The sequence below is a fragment of the Anser brachyrhynchus genome, assembly GCF_964034855.1.
Source record: "Anser brachyrhynchus genome assembly, contig: SCAFFOLD_219, whole genome shotgun sequence".
NCBI lineage: Eukaryota > Metazoa > Chordata > Aves > Anseriformes > Anatidae > Anser > Anser brachyrhynchus.
Genome location: NW_027663887.1, coordinates 210,193 through 224,040, shown reverse-complemented (window position 1 = coordinate 224,040; position 13,848 = coordinate 210,193). Strand labels below are relative to the sequence as shown.

At 57.6% G+C, this 13,848-nt stretch overlaps 1 protein-coding gene across 50 annotated transcripts in view; it reads left to right on the top strand.

Moving 5' to 3' along the window:
* The first annotated feature begins 272 nt into the window (after window positions 1-272).
* Window positions 273-13,848, top strand: part of LOC308186704 (uncharacterized protein) — a 79,857-nt gene continuing 66,281 nt past the window's right edge. For 28 of the 50 annotated variants that reach the window (XM_080608857.1, XM_080608863.1, XM_080608876.1 and 25 more), the window contains exons 1-13: window positions 275-510; window positions 1,085-1,381; window positions 1,747-2,088; window positions 2,693-2,797; window positions 2,870-3,059; window positions 4,888-4,962; window positions 5,269-5,334; window positions 5,772-5,843; window positions 6,143-6,214; window positions 6,574-6,675; window positions 7,036-7,143; window positions 7,775-7,876; window positions 8,885-8,992. In XM_080608857.1, the coding sequence (XP_080464983.1) occupies window positions 2,074-2,088; window positions 2,693-2,797; window positions 2,870-3,059; window positions 4,888-4,962; window positions 5,269-5,334; window positions 5,772-5,843; window positions 6,143-6,214; window positions 6,574-6,675; window positions 7,036-7,143; window positions 7,775-7,876; window positions 8,885-8,992 (1,015 nt within the window). In that variant the 5' untranslated portion in view covers window positions 275-510; window positions 1,085-1,381; window positions 1,747-2,073. Of the gene's footprint in view, window positions 511-1,084; window positions 1,382-1,746; window positions 2,089-2,692; window positions 2,798-2,869; window positions 3,060-4,267; window positions 4,492-4,887; window positions 4,963-5,268; window positions 5,335-5,771; window positions 5,844-6,142; window positions 6,215-6,412; window positions 6,485-6,573; window positions 6,676-7,035; window positions 7,144-7,774; window positions 7,877-8,884; window positions 8,993-12,971; window positions 13,202-13,439; window positions 13,611-13,848 lie in introns of those variants that run through there. The other 22 variants (XM_080608873.1, XM_080608875.1, XM_080608877.1 and 19 more) reach the window with 14 other exon arrangements.

The window sequence follows — 13,848 nt, the reverse complement described above, 5'->3', positions numbered from 1 at the left end:
GGGGTGTTGGGAGGGGTCCCGGGGAGGGTCCTTAATGGCTTGGGGGGGGGGGGGTCCTTAATATGGCTGAGGGGGGCCTTAATGCCTGGGGCGGGGTCGTTAATATCCCTGGGGGGGGCTCTTAATGGCCGAGGGGGGGGTCATTAATGGCTGGGGGGTTCCTTAATATCCCCCGGGGGGGGGGGGTCCTTAATATCCCGGGGGGGTGTTGGCGGGGCCCTGGGGAGGGTCCTTAATGGCTTGGGGAGGGGGGAGTCTTAGTAATCTGGGGGGGGGGGGGCCTTAACATCGCCAGATGGTCTCCGAGGAAGGTAACTCCTCTGGGGTCTCCTTAAACAGGGGCTGAGCTGCTGGGGGCACGGCTGGATTTGGGGTCCCACAGGTGTGACTGTCTGGGAGACCCTCAGCCTCATTCCCCCTCCCCATAACAACCCAGTGGTGAAATTGGGTGCTGGGGATTTTTCGTTATCTCACTTTGTTGAGGTCCTGCCTCGTGTCAACACACTGGTGGTGAGTGGAAACCCCTTGAGACCCAACCCCTTCCCGGCCCTCTCCTTCCCACACCTGCTCCTCCTATTTTGGGTGTGGGTCAATGGTATTTTTGTAGGGTTTGCAGCTGGGGGCAGGTAGGGAGGTGGAGACCAAACGTGTTTTCCCAGTGGCTGCTGTGGAGGAGCATCAGCGACGGGTTTTACCCTTCACCCTTAGCCTTTTCAACCCCCCTTCCCCATTTCCTATTTTCATAAATTACCAAGTTGCAGCAAAAAAAAATAAAATTGCTTGAAAGCACATTAAGGACATTTCTGCCGGCATGGCAAAGCTGCCCAGGGTGTGGAAAGGGTTTTTGCAGTCTCCTTTCTTTCATCACTTCCCGCAGCGGGACGCAACCTTGTGCTGAATCCCAAGGAGATAAAATGAGTCCTAGCCCAGAGACATTTCTGCTTTACGAGGTCCCCTCTGTGCTTTATTGTATTCCTTGAAATGAAAGCCAGTTTCTTTTATTTGCGTGGAGTTAGTCCCTTCTGCCTCTGCTCCTTGCACCTCACCTCCGTCCCCCCTGCCTGTCTCCCTCTCTATCCCCCAGCCGCAGTCCCTGCCCCGACCCTCTGGGTGCTGCAGGGACAGAAGGAATATTTCTTTGGAGACGCTGTCACGCTGGTGTGCACCACTCCCCCCAGCATCACTGGGAAGCTGACGTACCAAATTTTTGGCGAGGCTGGCTGGGCAGTTTCAGGATTTAGCTCGACGAATAACTACACGTTTGAGTTCGTCCTCTCCCGAATGCAACACAGGGGGCCGCATTTCTGCAGCTATTCCCTCAAGCAAGGTCGGAAGCAGCTCATATCCCCAACCAGCGAAAAACTGGTGATCAAGATTGGAGGTGAGCTGTGTGATTTCTTTATCTTTCTCTCTGCTTTCTCCCTCCTCTCTGAGAACTATTCAGATGCCCAAACGTGGGTGTCAGCTATCGCCCCGCAATGTGACAACTCACCTGGAAATCAGGATTGGTGGGCTTTGTGGTTTAACCCAGCCCATCGCCAAAATCAGTAGGATTTCTGGGTGGAGGATTTATCTTTCTGGGACCAGCATGGTCTGGAAGGTGGCTGCCACTGGCGCTCTTCTCATGTCGTGGCAGGAAGCCTACAATCCCAAGCTTTGCTGCATGCAGTGGGAAGGCAAACAACTGGAGATCCGTTTGTGCTGTCCTTATTGCTACGTCTCCATTTATTCCTCCCCTTTTCTCAGACCACCTTCCCCAGCCCCTGCTGACGGTGGAGTCCCCGCTGGGAGAGGTGATGGCAGGAGATCTCCTGAGCATCATCTGTAAGGCCCCTGGAGACGCCACTGTACGGAGGTTTCACTTCTACAGGGATGGCCAAGAGGTCCTCCCTACGACAGAAGGCTCTGAGGACAATGCAGCAGATCACGGGGGCAATTTAAGGACTTCCATGGTCCTCCAGCTCCCACGTGCTGGTCCCCAACAGAGTGGAAACTTTACCTGCAAGTATGAGGAAAAAAAGCCTGAGAGGTGGATCCCGTCCTTCACAAGCCAAGCCGTGTCTATCAGTATAAATGCCCAAAAGAAAGGTGAGCTGGCCATCCATCCACCCACCTAACAATCTGTCAGTCCATCCACCACCAACCCATCCACCCACCCATCCATCCATCCAGTAACCAGCCCATTAAACCATCCCTCTCTCCATCTGTCCATCCGTCTGTCCCTCCCTCTCTCCATTTTTTCCTGAAACGATTCCATTCCAGTCCCTGTACGTTCCTCTCCAAACTAGCTGATTTTTGCACCGGGCAGCTGCTCTATCTATCCGATCACCATCCTTCTGTCCATGACTCAGCCCACCCAGTCTTGCACCCACCTCTCCCTCCCTCTCAGCCCTTCCATCACCCCAACCACCCCAAACAAGTATCGAGCATCCCTCTGTCCACCTTTATGGCTCAGCAGCCTCTCCTTGGCCTCCCGAGCCATTGTTCCCAAATTTCTCAGTGCCTCCTGCAGAGCCAAGCAAGCGGGGAAAGTCTTTGGGTGTTCAGCACTCAGGACCTGAGCAGAATGCCTGGAGACGGAGGGGTGGGGAAAGGGAAAGAGAGATGGTGGCGGAACGATGCTCACAGCCTTCCCTCCGTCAGCACGCATGAACTGTGTCTACATCTCCTAACCTGTCCCACCCTCTTGCAGGGAAGAGCTGCTTCCTTCTTCTACGGCTCCTGGTTGTGGGCGGCTGCTTCCTCACCATCAACAGCCTCATCCTCCTCTTCTTCTGGGCCCGGGGGAGAACCAAAGGTACACCCTGAGCTGAGGGGGGAATCGCCCCACCTTTGGGCTCCCCACCACCCACCTCGCTCCTTCCCGCAGACGCCTCGTTCCTGTCTGGAGCCAGCCCTGCCGGGATCTCCCAGCTGCACGCCAGATCCCCACACACCCTTCAGGAGGAGAATAAGTATGAGGAACACTAATGAGAGGAAGATGCTGTGGGCGATTCCACCCCCTAAAGACCGCTCCCTGCTGAAGACGCATCCCAAAAGACTGGTGTGCAGCCAAACAGGTGCTCACCTGTGGGAAAACAAAGCAAGGAACGGTTCCTGGGAGGATGAAAGAAGTAGAAAGGGGTCGTTTCACGTGGTAGAGGGGAGGGAGGAGACATGGACGTTGTCGGGAAGGGTGATTGTGAAAGAGAAAATGAAGAAAGACCAGAAATAAAAATGGAAATTGTGAGGAAAAAGAAAGGAGTGAGAAAGGGTGAGAAATGAAATGGAGAGACAAACAGTGTGAGTGAAAAATGAGAGCATGGACAGAGGCTGAGACAGAGTGAGAGAGGGATGGGGAAGAAAAGGGATGCCAGGAGCATCGAGGAGGGCACGACGGTGGGAAGAGCAGGTTGGAGAGGTGAAGGAGAAGAAAAAAGGTGGAAGGAGAGCCCCCAAATCAGAACAAGCCCTTGTGCGTGTCATTAACTGGATGGCCACCGCTGTCACCTCGCCTGGTTGTCCCGGTGTGTTAGGGATGTTAGGGCATCCAGGGAGGGGTGGGAGAGCCGCTGCAGGTGGGGTGGGTGGCTGGGGGCTCTGGTGTTTGGGCTTTTGGAGGGGAATGTCCCATAGCCCATATACGTGGGAGCTGTGGGGCTGCAACAGGAGGATGCTGGAAATGCAGAGACTGGGAACGTGTGAAAATGTGGAGGTGGCATTTGAGCCCCTGGGGGTGGCGTACAGGGAACTGGGGGGATATTGGGGTGGGACGTTAAGGAGTGAGTGGTGGATATTTGGGGCATGTGCGGGGCTATGGGATATGGCATGCCACCAGCACTGGATATGAGGGGAATGCAGGGATGTGGGGAAGCTGCGTGATCAATACGGGAACCTGAGCTGATGGGGGCGCGCTGGGAAATCTGGCTATGGATGGCACTAAGGACAGGGGGCTTTGGGGATACGGCAGGCTGCTGGGGAGGGATATGGGGGCAGGAAGGAGATGGCGACCCTGCCGATGGGATACAGAGCGACTTTGGGGCAGTATGAGGCTGTGAGATATGAGGATAGCGGAACCGCTCTCTCCTGTCCTCCGCGGCCTTATCTCCACCTCGCAGCCTTCCTTCCCCTCCAGCCTCTTTCTGCCATGCCCTCAGCCCCCGGCAGCCAGCAGTGGATGAGAAAGAATCGATAGAGGGGAGGGAGCGTGCTGCCGGGCCATGAGGTCCCAACGCTGCTCCGTGACACCGGGAGGGCTGCGAGGTCACAATACCTCTCGGTGATGCAGTGCTGGGCCGTGACATCCCGACACCCCATTGTGACGCTGGGCCAGCCCACAGGCACTGCTCCGCACCGGTCCTGACAGCAGCAGTAGCTGCAGCTGCAGCGGCGGTGGTGGAAGCATGGTGCGAGTGTGGGGAGCCACGGCCCCTGCCTGCGTCCTCTTCCTCCTGCTGGTGGCCCTGTGTGCCCGGGGTGCCCAGGCTGCGCCATGGCGACCACCGGGAGCAGGTGGGTGGGCAGGGCCGGGGCCAACACCAAACCCTGGGCGGCATGGTGCTGCGCGGCACGCGTATGGATGGAGGGGACGGGGACGGGATGGCAGCAGGGCCGGGCGGGCACCGCGGGCAGGGGGCAGGCAGGAGGCAGAAGCCCCGCAGGGTGGCACGGTGGGGCCGTGGCTGCTGCGGGGTTGTTTCCTGCCGGGGGGGCCGGGAGCGGCGCTGGGGCCGAGAAGCCCGGGTCTGAGCCCCTGTGGGGCTGAGGCCGCTGGCCCCTCTTGGGAAATTTCCACCTGCATCTTTGTCCCGTGACATTGCCTCAGCCCCCTCAGTCACTGCAGGGTGCTGGGGAAGAGGGAGAGCACAGCATGCCATGGCAACGTCTCTCATCTCTGCTTGATTTTAGATGATGACGATGTTGGCTCTCGATATCCAGCTTCTCAGCTGGATCATGGTTTGGAGCCTCAGGAGGATCCCCGAGGTACGTTGCGAGTGTGCTTCCTTGAAGGAAGATGGCTAATGGGCTGTAATAGTTTATTCGGGGTCTTCCAAGCGCGTTTGTGCCGTGAGGGGGCTTGCACAAATGAGCCCTGAATATTTCTTCACTTGGAGAGATGCCACCCCTGCCCCTCTCCACAGAGAGGGAAGAACCCAGGCTTTTCTTCCTGTTTGGGCCATGTCATTACCTGAGCCCCAGCCAGTGCCTCCCGGTCACTGAGGAAGAGGCAGGCCCCAAGAGGCAATGGAAGCTCCCCTTACCTGTGTCTGATCCCACTTGTGCCCACAGGCAGTACTGGTCAAGTGCCTCCATGGAATCCTGCTCCTGAGCCTGCCAGTATGGGTCCCACAGGTGGTAAGTTGTCCGTGTTCATTTCCTTGCTGTTTGTTAAGGGTTTGTTGAGCTAGCTCAGCAAGGGTTCAGCTGCTCACTGGCCAGGGGGCTTCTCCATGACAAACATGGATGATCATTTTTCCCGGGGTCTGCACGCTCCCCCTGCAGTGGGGTCTTCCTTTGTGTCCAGCAGAGATCTTCCCGGAAGAAACACCTGAGGGGCCACATCTTTGGCGGCGTGGTCCCTGCGGGGTGTTGCGCACAGCCTGGAGAGAGGATTTGGGAAGAGGCCAAGAGGGAGCCTCCAGCTCAGCAGGCCCCTTTGCGGCTTTGGAAATCCTGGCTCGTGTCTGGGTCCCACATCCTTGCCTGAGCCCCCTCCAGTCGCTGCAGGTCACTAAGGAAGAGGTAGATCACACCATGCACGGGGAATGTTTCTCTTCTGTGCTTGATTGCAGCAGTTCTCGTAGGCTCTGGCTACTCGACACCTCAGCCTGATGTGGACCACGAGCCTCAGGTTAATCTGCCAGGTAAGTCAGCGGAAGGCAGGAGCATCTAGGTGCTGCAGAGCCAGCAGGCACCTTGCGCTTGAGTTGAGACCTGGGGTGGGCACGGGGAGGGCCCTTCTCCGGGCAGCTCCACGCACGCTTAGTTTGTACCAGCACGGTGCCACTGCAGGCACCCAGCAACTGTTTGCAAGATGCTCTGGAGTGGCAGGGAGAGACGAGTGCCGTGGAGCAGTCCCCTCTTTGAACCGCATTCTCTGTCACTCTGGTCAGAAGGAGTATGTTGGCGTAGTTCACAGGAGGGACTCCACTTGTGTTTACAGATGGGACCGAAGGCGAAGGTGATCCAGGCTCCCAGATGGGTTCCAGGACTGAAGCTCTGGGAGATGGCCTGGGTAAGTTGTGGCTTTTGACTTCCTTTGAGAGCTGCCAGCTCAAAGCCCAAACGTCAGCCAGGCATCTCTGCAGGTGGGAGGGTATAGACCGGCACGTGTGTGTGCCCTGTCAAGGCACGAGCCCTGGTATGCTCTCCTACTGAGCTATTGATGTAGATGGCGCTGGGACAGAAACTTCTCATGGGGCTTTGGTTGCAGAAGTGTCCCCAGGGAGGGCTTTGCCAGACCCTCGGCTGCTTCCTGCGCTGGAGCCCAGCTGGTATCCCAGGGGTGGGAAGTCATTTCACTGACTTTACAAACGAAGCCCTGGTCCTCCAAATTGCACTGGTGCCAAAGTTAACTTCCTACTTTCTGTTCAGGTCCTCTAACAGCGAAGGACAATGCTGAAATAAGAAAATCTTCCCCAACATCCCCTGACATCGTAGAGGATCTCATAAAGGAGTTAGACGAGGCAGCACATGGTGGGTGTATTTCACTCTGTCCGCCATAAGACTTGGGAAGCTGAGGTTCTAAATCCATGTGTGGACACACCGTAACCTGCACAGCAGGAAGGGATGGATCAGAGCGGAGACACTCAATTTCACACCTGGCAGGCAGTGGTGAGCCTCAGAGAAGGCCGAGAGCCTCTGCTGCCGCTTGTGGGTCACGCCGTGTCCCAGGGGCAGCTGCTAGCCCAGCACTACCATAAGTGGTCCGAGCTGTTCCGTGCAAACATTGGTATCCAGCCAGCAGCAACTGGTGTGTGCTTGCAGCTGTGCCCAGAATATGGTTCAAGGAGGAGCAGTTCCTTGTAGTCACACTGTCCTGCTTTCTTTCTAAAGGGCTGGTTAGAGAGACTGTGCCGAAGGAGGTGCTTTGGCGAGGAAGCGGTCGCACGCTGCCACTCTCTGACAAACGAACAGGGGCAACACAGGCAACTGCCCCACCAGGTAAAGGCTGTTTCTTGGTCATCCGCTGTCACCAACCAGAACCAGCATGCGTGTGCAGGTTCTTGCCCTGGTACCCGCTCTTGCAGCTCATGTCAGCAGCCAAACCCAAGAGTGTCAGTAGGCAGCAAGTGTTGCAGAGGAAGGCAGGAGTGGCTCCCTGAGGATGGCTGTCTTCCCCGGGCTGTGACAGCATGTGAGAGCAGTGCAGCGGAGAGACGCTCACAAAGCTCTGTGGCTGTGGCTAGAGAGGGGTCACCTCCCAGCGCACCCAGTTCCCAGGGATTTTGGAACCTTGCTCTTGGGGGAACGAGGCCATGAGAAGCCCATTGAGCAGACGATGGGAAACGGGACCCCTCCTATGAGCTGAGGCCCAGAGTGATGCCCTGACCCAGTGCAAACAGGGCACTGCCATAGAGCTACTGATGTAGGTGTCGATGTGACAGAAACTTCTCACGGGGCTTTGGTTGCAGAATTGTCTCCAGGGAGGGCTTTGCCAGATCCTCAGCTGCTTCCTGCGCTGGAGCCCAGCTGGTATCCCAGGGGTGGGAAGTCATTTCACTGACTTCACAAACTAAGCCCTGCTTCTCCAAATTGCACTGGTGCCAAAGTTAACTTCCTACTTTCTGTTCAGGTCCTCTAAGAGCAAAGGACAATGCTGAAATAAGAAAATCTTCCCCAACATCCCCTGACATCATAGAGGATCTCATAAAGGAGTTAGACGAGGCAGCACATGGTGGGTATATTTCACTCTGTCCGCCATAAGACTTGGGAAGCTGAGGTTCTAAATCCATGTGTGGACACACCGTAACCTGCACAGCAGGAAGGGATGGATCAGAGCGGAGACACTCAATTTCACACCTGGCAGGCACTGGTGAGCGCCAGAGAAGGCCGAGAGCCTCTGCTGCCGCTTGTGGGTCACGCCGTGTCCCAGGGGCAGCTGCTAGCCCAGCACTACCATAAGTGGTCCGAGCTGTTCCGTGCAAACATTGGTATCCAGCCAGCAGCAAAGGGCTTCTGCTGAACTTGTGTTCAGCTCCCGCACAGCGCTGCTTGCAGCTGGGCGAGTTCAAGGCAGGAGGCACAGCCCAAGCAGTCCTTGCTGTCTCATTTGCCGGGAGACACATGTCACTGCAGGGGAAAAGCACCCTTGGCGCTTACCTCAGTTTCAGCTGATTTAGCTGTCCAATTCTAGTTGGGTTTCAAATGACTTGGCTGTGCTTCTCCTCTTGTTTGGGGACTGTGGGCTCTTCCCTGATGCCCACGACTGTGCCCACAACATGGTTCAAGAGCTTGCGGCTCAGCCTGATGTGTGTGACTCTTGCCCTTCCCATGGGATGGAGTCAGCATGATGGGATGGACATGCTTCTCAGAAGGGCTGTTCCTGCCTCTGAACTGGATGCAGCTTTTTTCTGTCCTCTTTGAAGGCACGAATTGAGCAACATCTTGCAGTGTGCCAAAAATGCACTATGTGCGATGTGAACAAGAAGATCTCCTGCAATCTCCTGGTCTCGCAGCAGGCCAGATTTTGCTGTCTGTGCTGGTAGACTGCCAGGAGTCGAACACTTAGATTTTTCTTTGTGAATGACATGTTGTTTGGAGTAGTGAGTACCTCCCCCAGAAGCCCAGGCCGTAGCTTCTAAACTTTAGGGATGTCTTTTGAGAAGCACTACCTTTCAAAGATACCGTCCTCGAAAGGAGGAGCGGTTCCTTAGGGTCACACTGTCCTGCTTTCTTTCTAAAGGGCTGGTTAGAGAGACTGTGCCGAAGAAGGTGCTTTGGCGAGGAAGCGGTCGCACGCTGCCGCTCCCTGGCAAAAGAACAGAGCCAGTGAAGTCAACTGCCCCACCAGGTAAAGGCTGTTTCTTGGTCATCCGCTGTCACCAACCAGAACCAGCATGCGTGTGCAGGTTCTTGCCCTGGTACCCGCTCTTGCAGCTCATGTCAGCAGCCAAACCCAAGAGTGTCAGTAGGCAGCAAGTGTTGCAGAGGAAGGCAGGAGTGGCTCCCTGAGGATGGCTGTCTTCCCCGGGCTGTGACAGCATGTGAGAGCAGTGCAGCGGAGAGACGCTCACAAAGCTCTGTGGCTGTGGCTAGAGAGGGGTCACCTCCCAGCGCACCCAGTTCCCAGGGATTTTGGAACCTTGCTCTTGGGGGAACGAGGCCGTCAGAAGCCCACTGAGCAGACGATGGGAAACGGGACCCCTCCTGTGAGCTGAGGCCCAGAGTGATGCCCTGACCCAGTGCAGATGGGGCACTGCCTCACTGGCACTCCTGGGCTCCCGAATTTTGTTCAGTTTTGTCCCTAAGGCTCCGAGTGTGCCTCGAGCAGCGAAGGTGGGCAAGCGCCTAAGACCTTTTAGAACTCCAAAGAGCTGGGGGAGCAAACCTGAGACACTGGGCCCTCAGCATTATGGCAGGGGAAACAAAGGATGGAGGGAAAACAAAGCTGAGAGGCAAAAGGGAGGCTCCAGAGTGCCTTGAGTTGCAGTGCCTTTGGCAGATTCCCCAGCTTCTGCTGAACCTCAGGAAGCATTGCGGCCTGAGGATTTTCACTTGCTCAAAGATGCTAACCAAATGAAACAGAACACTTCCTGGCAATGTCAGACCTCCGGTGAGATTACCAGTAGTGCGCAGGACACAGCAATGTCCACAATTGTTCTTGCAGGCGTGGATGGGGAGAACAATGCAAACACTGCGAAGCGCCAATATTTCCTAAGTTCCTGGATAGCAGGCACTGTGGCATTCTCGGCTCCCCTCCTGTTTTTGATAGTTGTGTGCTGCGTGCGTGCTTATCCGGCGTTGGAGGCATAAAAATCAGTGAGTTGTTGTTCCCCCGCTCCCTCTCCTCCTCTCCCCCTCCCAAATTCTTTACCGTATCTTTGTCAACATTATTATGTGGCTGCTGCCAGCCAGGAAGCAGTTGTCGTTAGCGTATTGTGAAGTGAGCAGTTAGTTTTTGACCAGACTCTTCTGAAATTTCTGCTGTCCAGTGCTTTAGGTGGCCTCTAATTCCTGGGCATTCTGTTCTGGAGCCCATTTTTCTGTTGCTGGTCTTAGCGAAGCTTGGCCCTTCCGCAGCAAGAGCAGAGCCAGGGACAGCCGTAGGCAAAGCGAGGTCAGGAAGAGAAATGCAGGAGCTGAGAGAGGGTGCCATCGGAGAGAGAAGCGCAGCAGTGCCAGTTCCCCCCCAGCACAAGGCACCCTGTTCTGGGATGCCCTGAATTGCAGGTGTCCGCCTCAGCCAAGGTGTGCCAGCTACTGGGAGCATGGGGATGAGCCCTGCCAGCTGCGGGCATTGCCTTGGAGAGGGGCAGTCGGTGTGTCACAGCCGCACCTGAGCGCTGCCAGCGTGCGTGTCCTCAGCACACACAGAGCTTGTGTGTTTAATTACACATCCCAAAGAGCGGATGGGCAGCACCTCCCCGAACAGGGAGCCGAGGCCGTCACCTTGTTGGGCCAGGGCCAGGGCCGGGCAGGGAGCTGAGTACTGGTCCTTGCAAGGCGCTCTGAAAAAGGGCAGCCGGTGGCTGTTGGGACCCGGTCGTGCTGAGCCCGGCTGTGGACCCCTGTCTCTGCGGGGGCCAGGTCTTCTTGCTGGGACAGCACGTGCAGAGCAGGCAGGTCAGGATGGCTGGCGAGGCGCTGGGGAGGAGACAAGCTGGGGCAGGATGTGGAGGGGAGCAGAGTCCCAGCCGAGGGCACAGGGCACCCTGTTTTCTGCACAGAGCACTGTGTGCCCACAGCTCACGCACAGCCGGGTGCCTGCACCCTGCTGCCTCGCACCCGCCTGGCACCGCAGCCGCAGCACGGCCTCAGCAAGTTCCTGTCTCCGCAGGCGCCTCGCCGCAGCCCAGGCAGCCCAGACTGACACCCGCAGCCGCTCCGTGAGCCCCTACAGGCAGCCTGACCACCGTGGTACGCCTGAGAGCCAGGCCCGATGCCAGCAGCCACCATCAGTGCCTGGAAGAGCGGCCCGCCTGCCACCAGCCCAGCCTCCACGGCCCCCAAGCCCGGCAGCGGATCAGTGGAAGGTGCACGACCGGCCCAGTACCCACCAGTCCTCGTGGGCACAGACGCCGCCCCCACGGCCCCCTCCACCCTCTTCCAAGGGCTGGGGCAGGCCCCCCCGGGGTGCAGCCTTGGCCACACTTCCAATAAACATTGAATAATACAGCACAGCAGTCCGGGTCTTATGTACAGCAACAGCCAGGAACCCACAGCAGGACTTTGTGACTGATCGACAAGTAAGCCTGAGGGTCCTCGGTGCTGGGGGTCAGCCAGACTGTGCCCACCATGCAGGGAACGCAGGGGAAGGGAGCTGGGGAGCAGCACAGCAGGAGCAGACAGAAGGGCTGTGAGCGCGGCAGCGACCCTGCACAGCGCTCACCCGAGAACCCCCTGCTCAAACTGGCAGTGCCGCAGCCACACACAAGCGCGGGCCCTTCCTGATCCTGGGCCGAGGCCAGGCTCCCCACAGCCAGCCCTCCTCAGGTCCTGACCCTGCACGGATGGCCGATTTTGGCCAGGGCGCCCCATGCCAACGCTCCCACGGCTCAGCTCTCCTCAAGGGGTACAAGAGAAAAATCCCAGCTCATTGCCCAAGTCTCCCTTGTGCTGGGCCCCACAGCTGGATGCTCTGCTCTGGGGAGGGGGGTTTCACGAGGGCACAGCACACGGGGAGAACGGCTTTTCACTGGTGACGATAGCAAGATTGAGTGGCTGAGCAATTACAAAGACAGCTCTTCCTTTCCGTAGCATATTCTCCCCTTTTTAAAGGACAGGCTCAGCTCAGTTTTTACCAGATTGTGGTGTTTTTTATTTATTTCTTTACATCATGCAAACAGTGTGTAATATACTTCTTTTTGCTGCACTACCATCCTGAGTGGAACAACAGCTATTAAGACTAGAGGTAGAAAGAGGCGACTGAGGGGAGGCCTCACGGCGGCCCTCAGCTTCCTGAGGAGGGGAGTGGAGGGGCAGGCGCTGATCTCTTCTCTCTGGGGGCCCGAGGGAACAGCACGGAGCTTCATTGCCTCAGCCCCCTCCAGTCGCTGCAGGTCACTAAGGAAGAGGTAGATCGCAGCATGCTCCACACACGCTTACTTTTGTACCAGCACGGTGCCACTGCAGGTGCCCAGCAGCCGTCTGCAAGGCGCTCTTGAGTGGAAGGGAGAGACGAGTGCCGTGGAGCAGTCCCCCGATTCTCCCATCAAAAAGTGCCCCCATTCCGAAGCCTTTGGGTACACCTGAACTCCCCTGGGGAGCCTTTATGCAACCCCACACAACAGGACTCTGCGCCTTCTCTCTCTCCAGACCCTAACCCTAATTAAGGCCCCCCCCATAGCCACTAAGACCCCCCCCCCCAAGCCATTAAGGATCCTCCCTGGGACCCCCCCAACCCCCCCCCAGGATATTAAGCCTAACCCTAATTACACCCCTAATTAAGCCTGTCAACCCAAGCCTTTGGGTAGACCTGACCTCCCTTTGGGAGCCTTTACACAGCCCCACACACAACAGGACTCTGCGCCTTCTTTCTGAACAACCCCGACCCTAACCCTAATTACGCCCCTAATTAAGCCTCCCAACGGAATCCGTTGGGTACCCCTGAACTCCCTTGGGGAGCCTTTACTCAACCCCCTACACAACGGGACCCTGCGCCTTCTCTCTCTCCAAACTACCCTAAATGTAACCCTAATTACGCCCCTAATGAAGCCTCCCAGCAGCAGCCTTTGGGTAGACCTGCTGTCCCTTTCTCCTCCCCCCCCGAACCACATCTCCCAGCACCCCCCGGCGGGCCGTTCCCTCCCAGCTCCCCCCGTTTCCACCCCGTTTCGTCGCCCTGACGCCATCTCCCCGCGCCATGAAGCCTCCCCCCCGGCCCCGCCTGGTCCCGGCCCGCTTCGCCGAGGCCCCGGCGGGGAGGCCCCGGGCCGCGGCCTGGTCGCTGCGGGAGAAGCGATCGCTGCTGGCGGCGCTGCGGGCCCAGGCCGCCCTCGGCCTCCCGGAGCTCCAGGCCCGGCCGCTGCGGGAGAGCCTCCCCCGGCGGAGCGAGGCCGAGGTGGGCCCGGGGGGGGGCTTAAAATCCATGGGGGGGGCCTTAATATCCCAGGGGTTCCTTAATATCCCGGGGGGGGGCTTAATGGCCCGGGGGGGGTCCTTAATATGCTTGGGGGGGTCTCAGGGAGGGTCCTTAATGGCTTGGGGGGGGGGAGTCTTAGTAATCTGGGGGGGGGGGGGCCTTAACATCGCCAGATGGTCTCCGAGGAAGGTAACTCCTCTGGGGTCTCCTTAAACAGGGGCTGAGCTGCTGGGGGCACGGCTGGATTTGGGGTCCCACAGGTGTGACTGTCTGGGAGACCCTCAGCCTCATTCCCCCTCCCCATAACAACCCAGTGGTGAAATTGGGTGCTGGGGATTTTTCGTTATCTCACTTTGTTGAGGTCCTGCCTCGTGTCAACACACTGGTGGTGAGTGGAAACCCCTTGAGACCCAACCCCTTCCCGGCCCTCTCCTTCCCACACCTGCTCCTCCTATTTTGGGTGTGGGTCAATGGTATTTTTGTAGGGTTTGCAGCTGGGGGCAGGTAGGGAGGTGGAGACCAAACGTGTTTTCCCAGTGGCTGCTGTGGAGGAGCATCAGCGACGGGTTTTACCCTTCACCCTTAGCCTTTTCAACCCCCCTTCCCCATTTCCTATTTTCATAAAT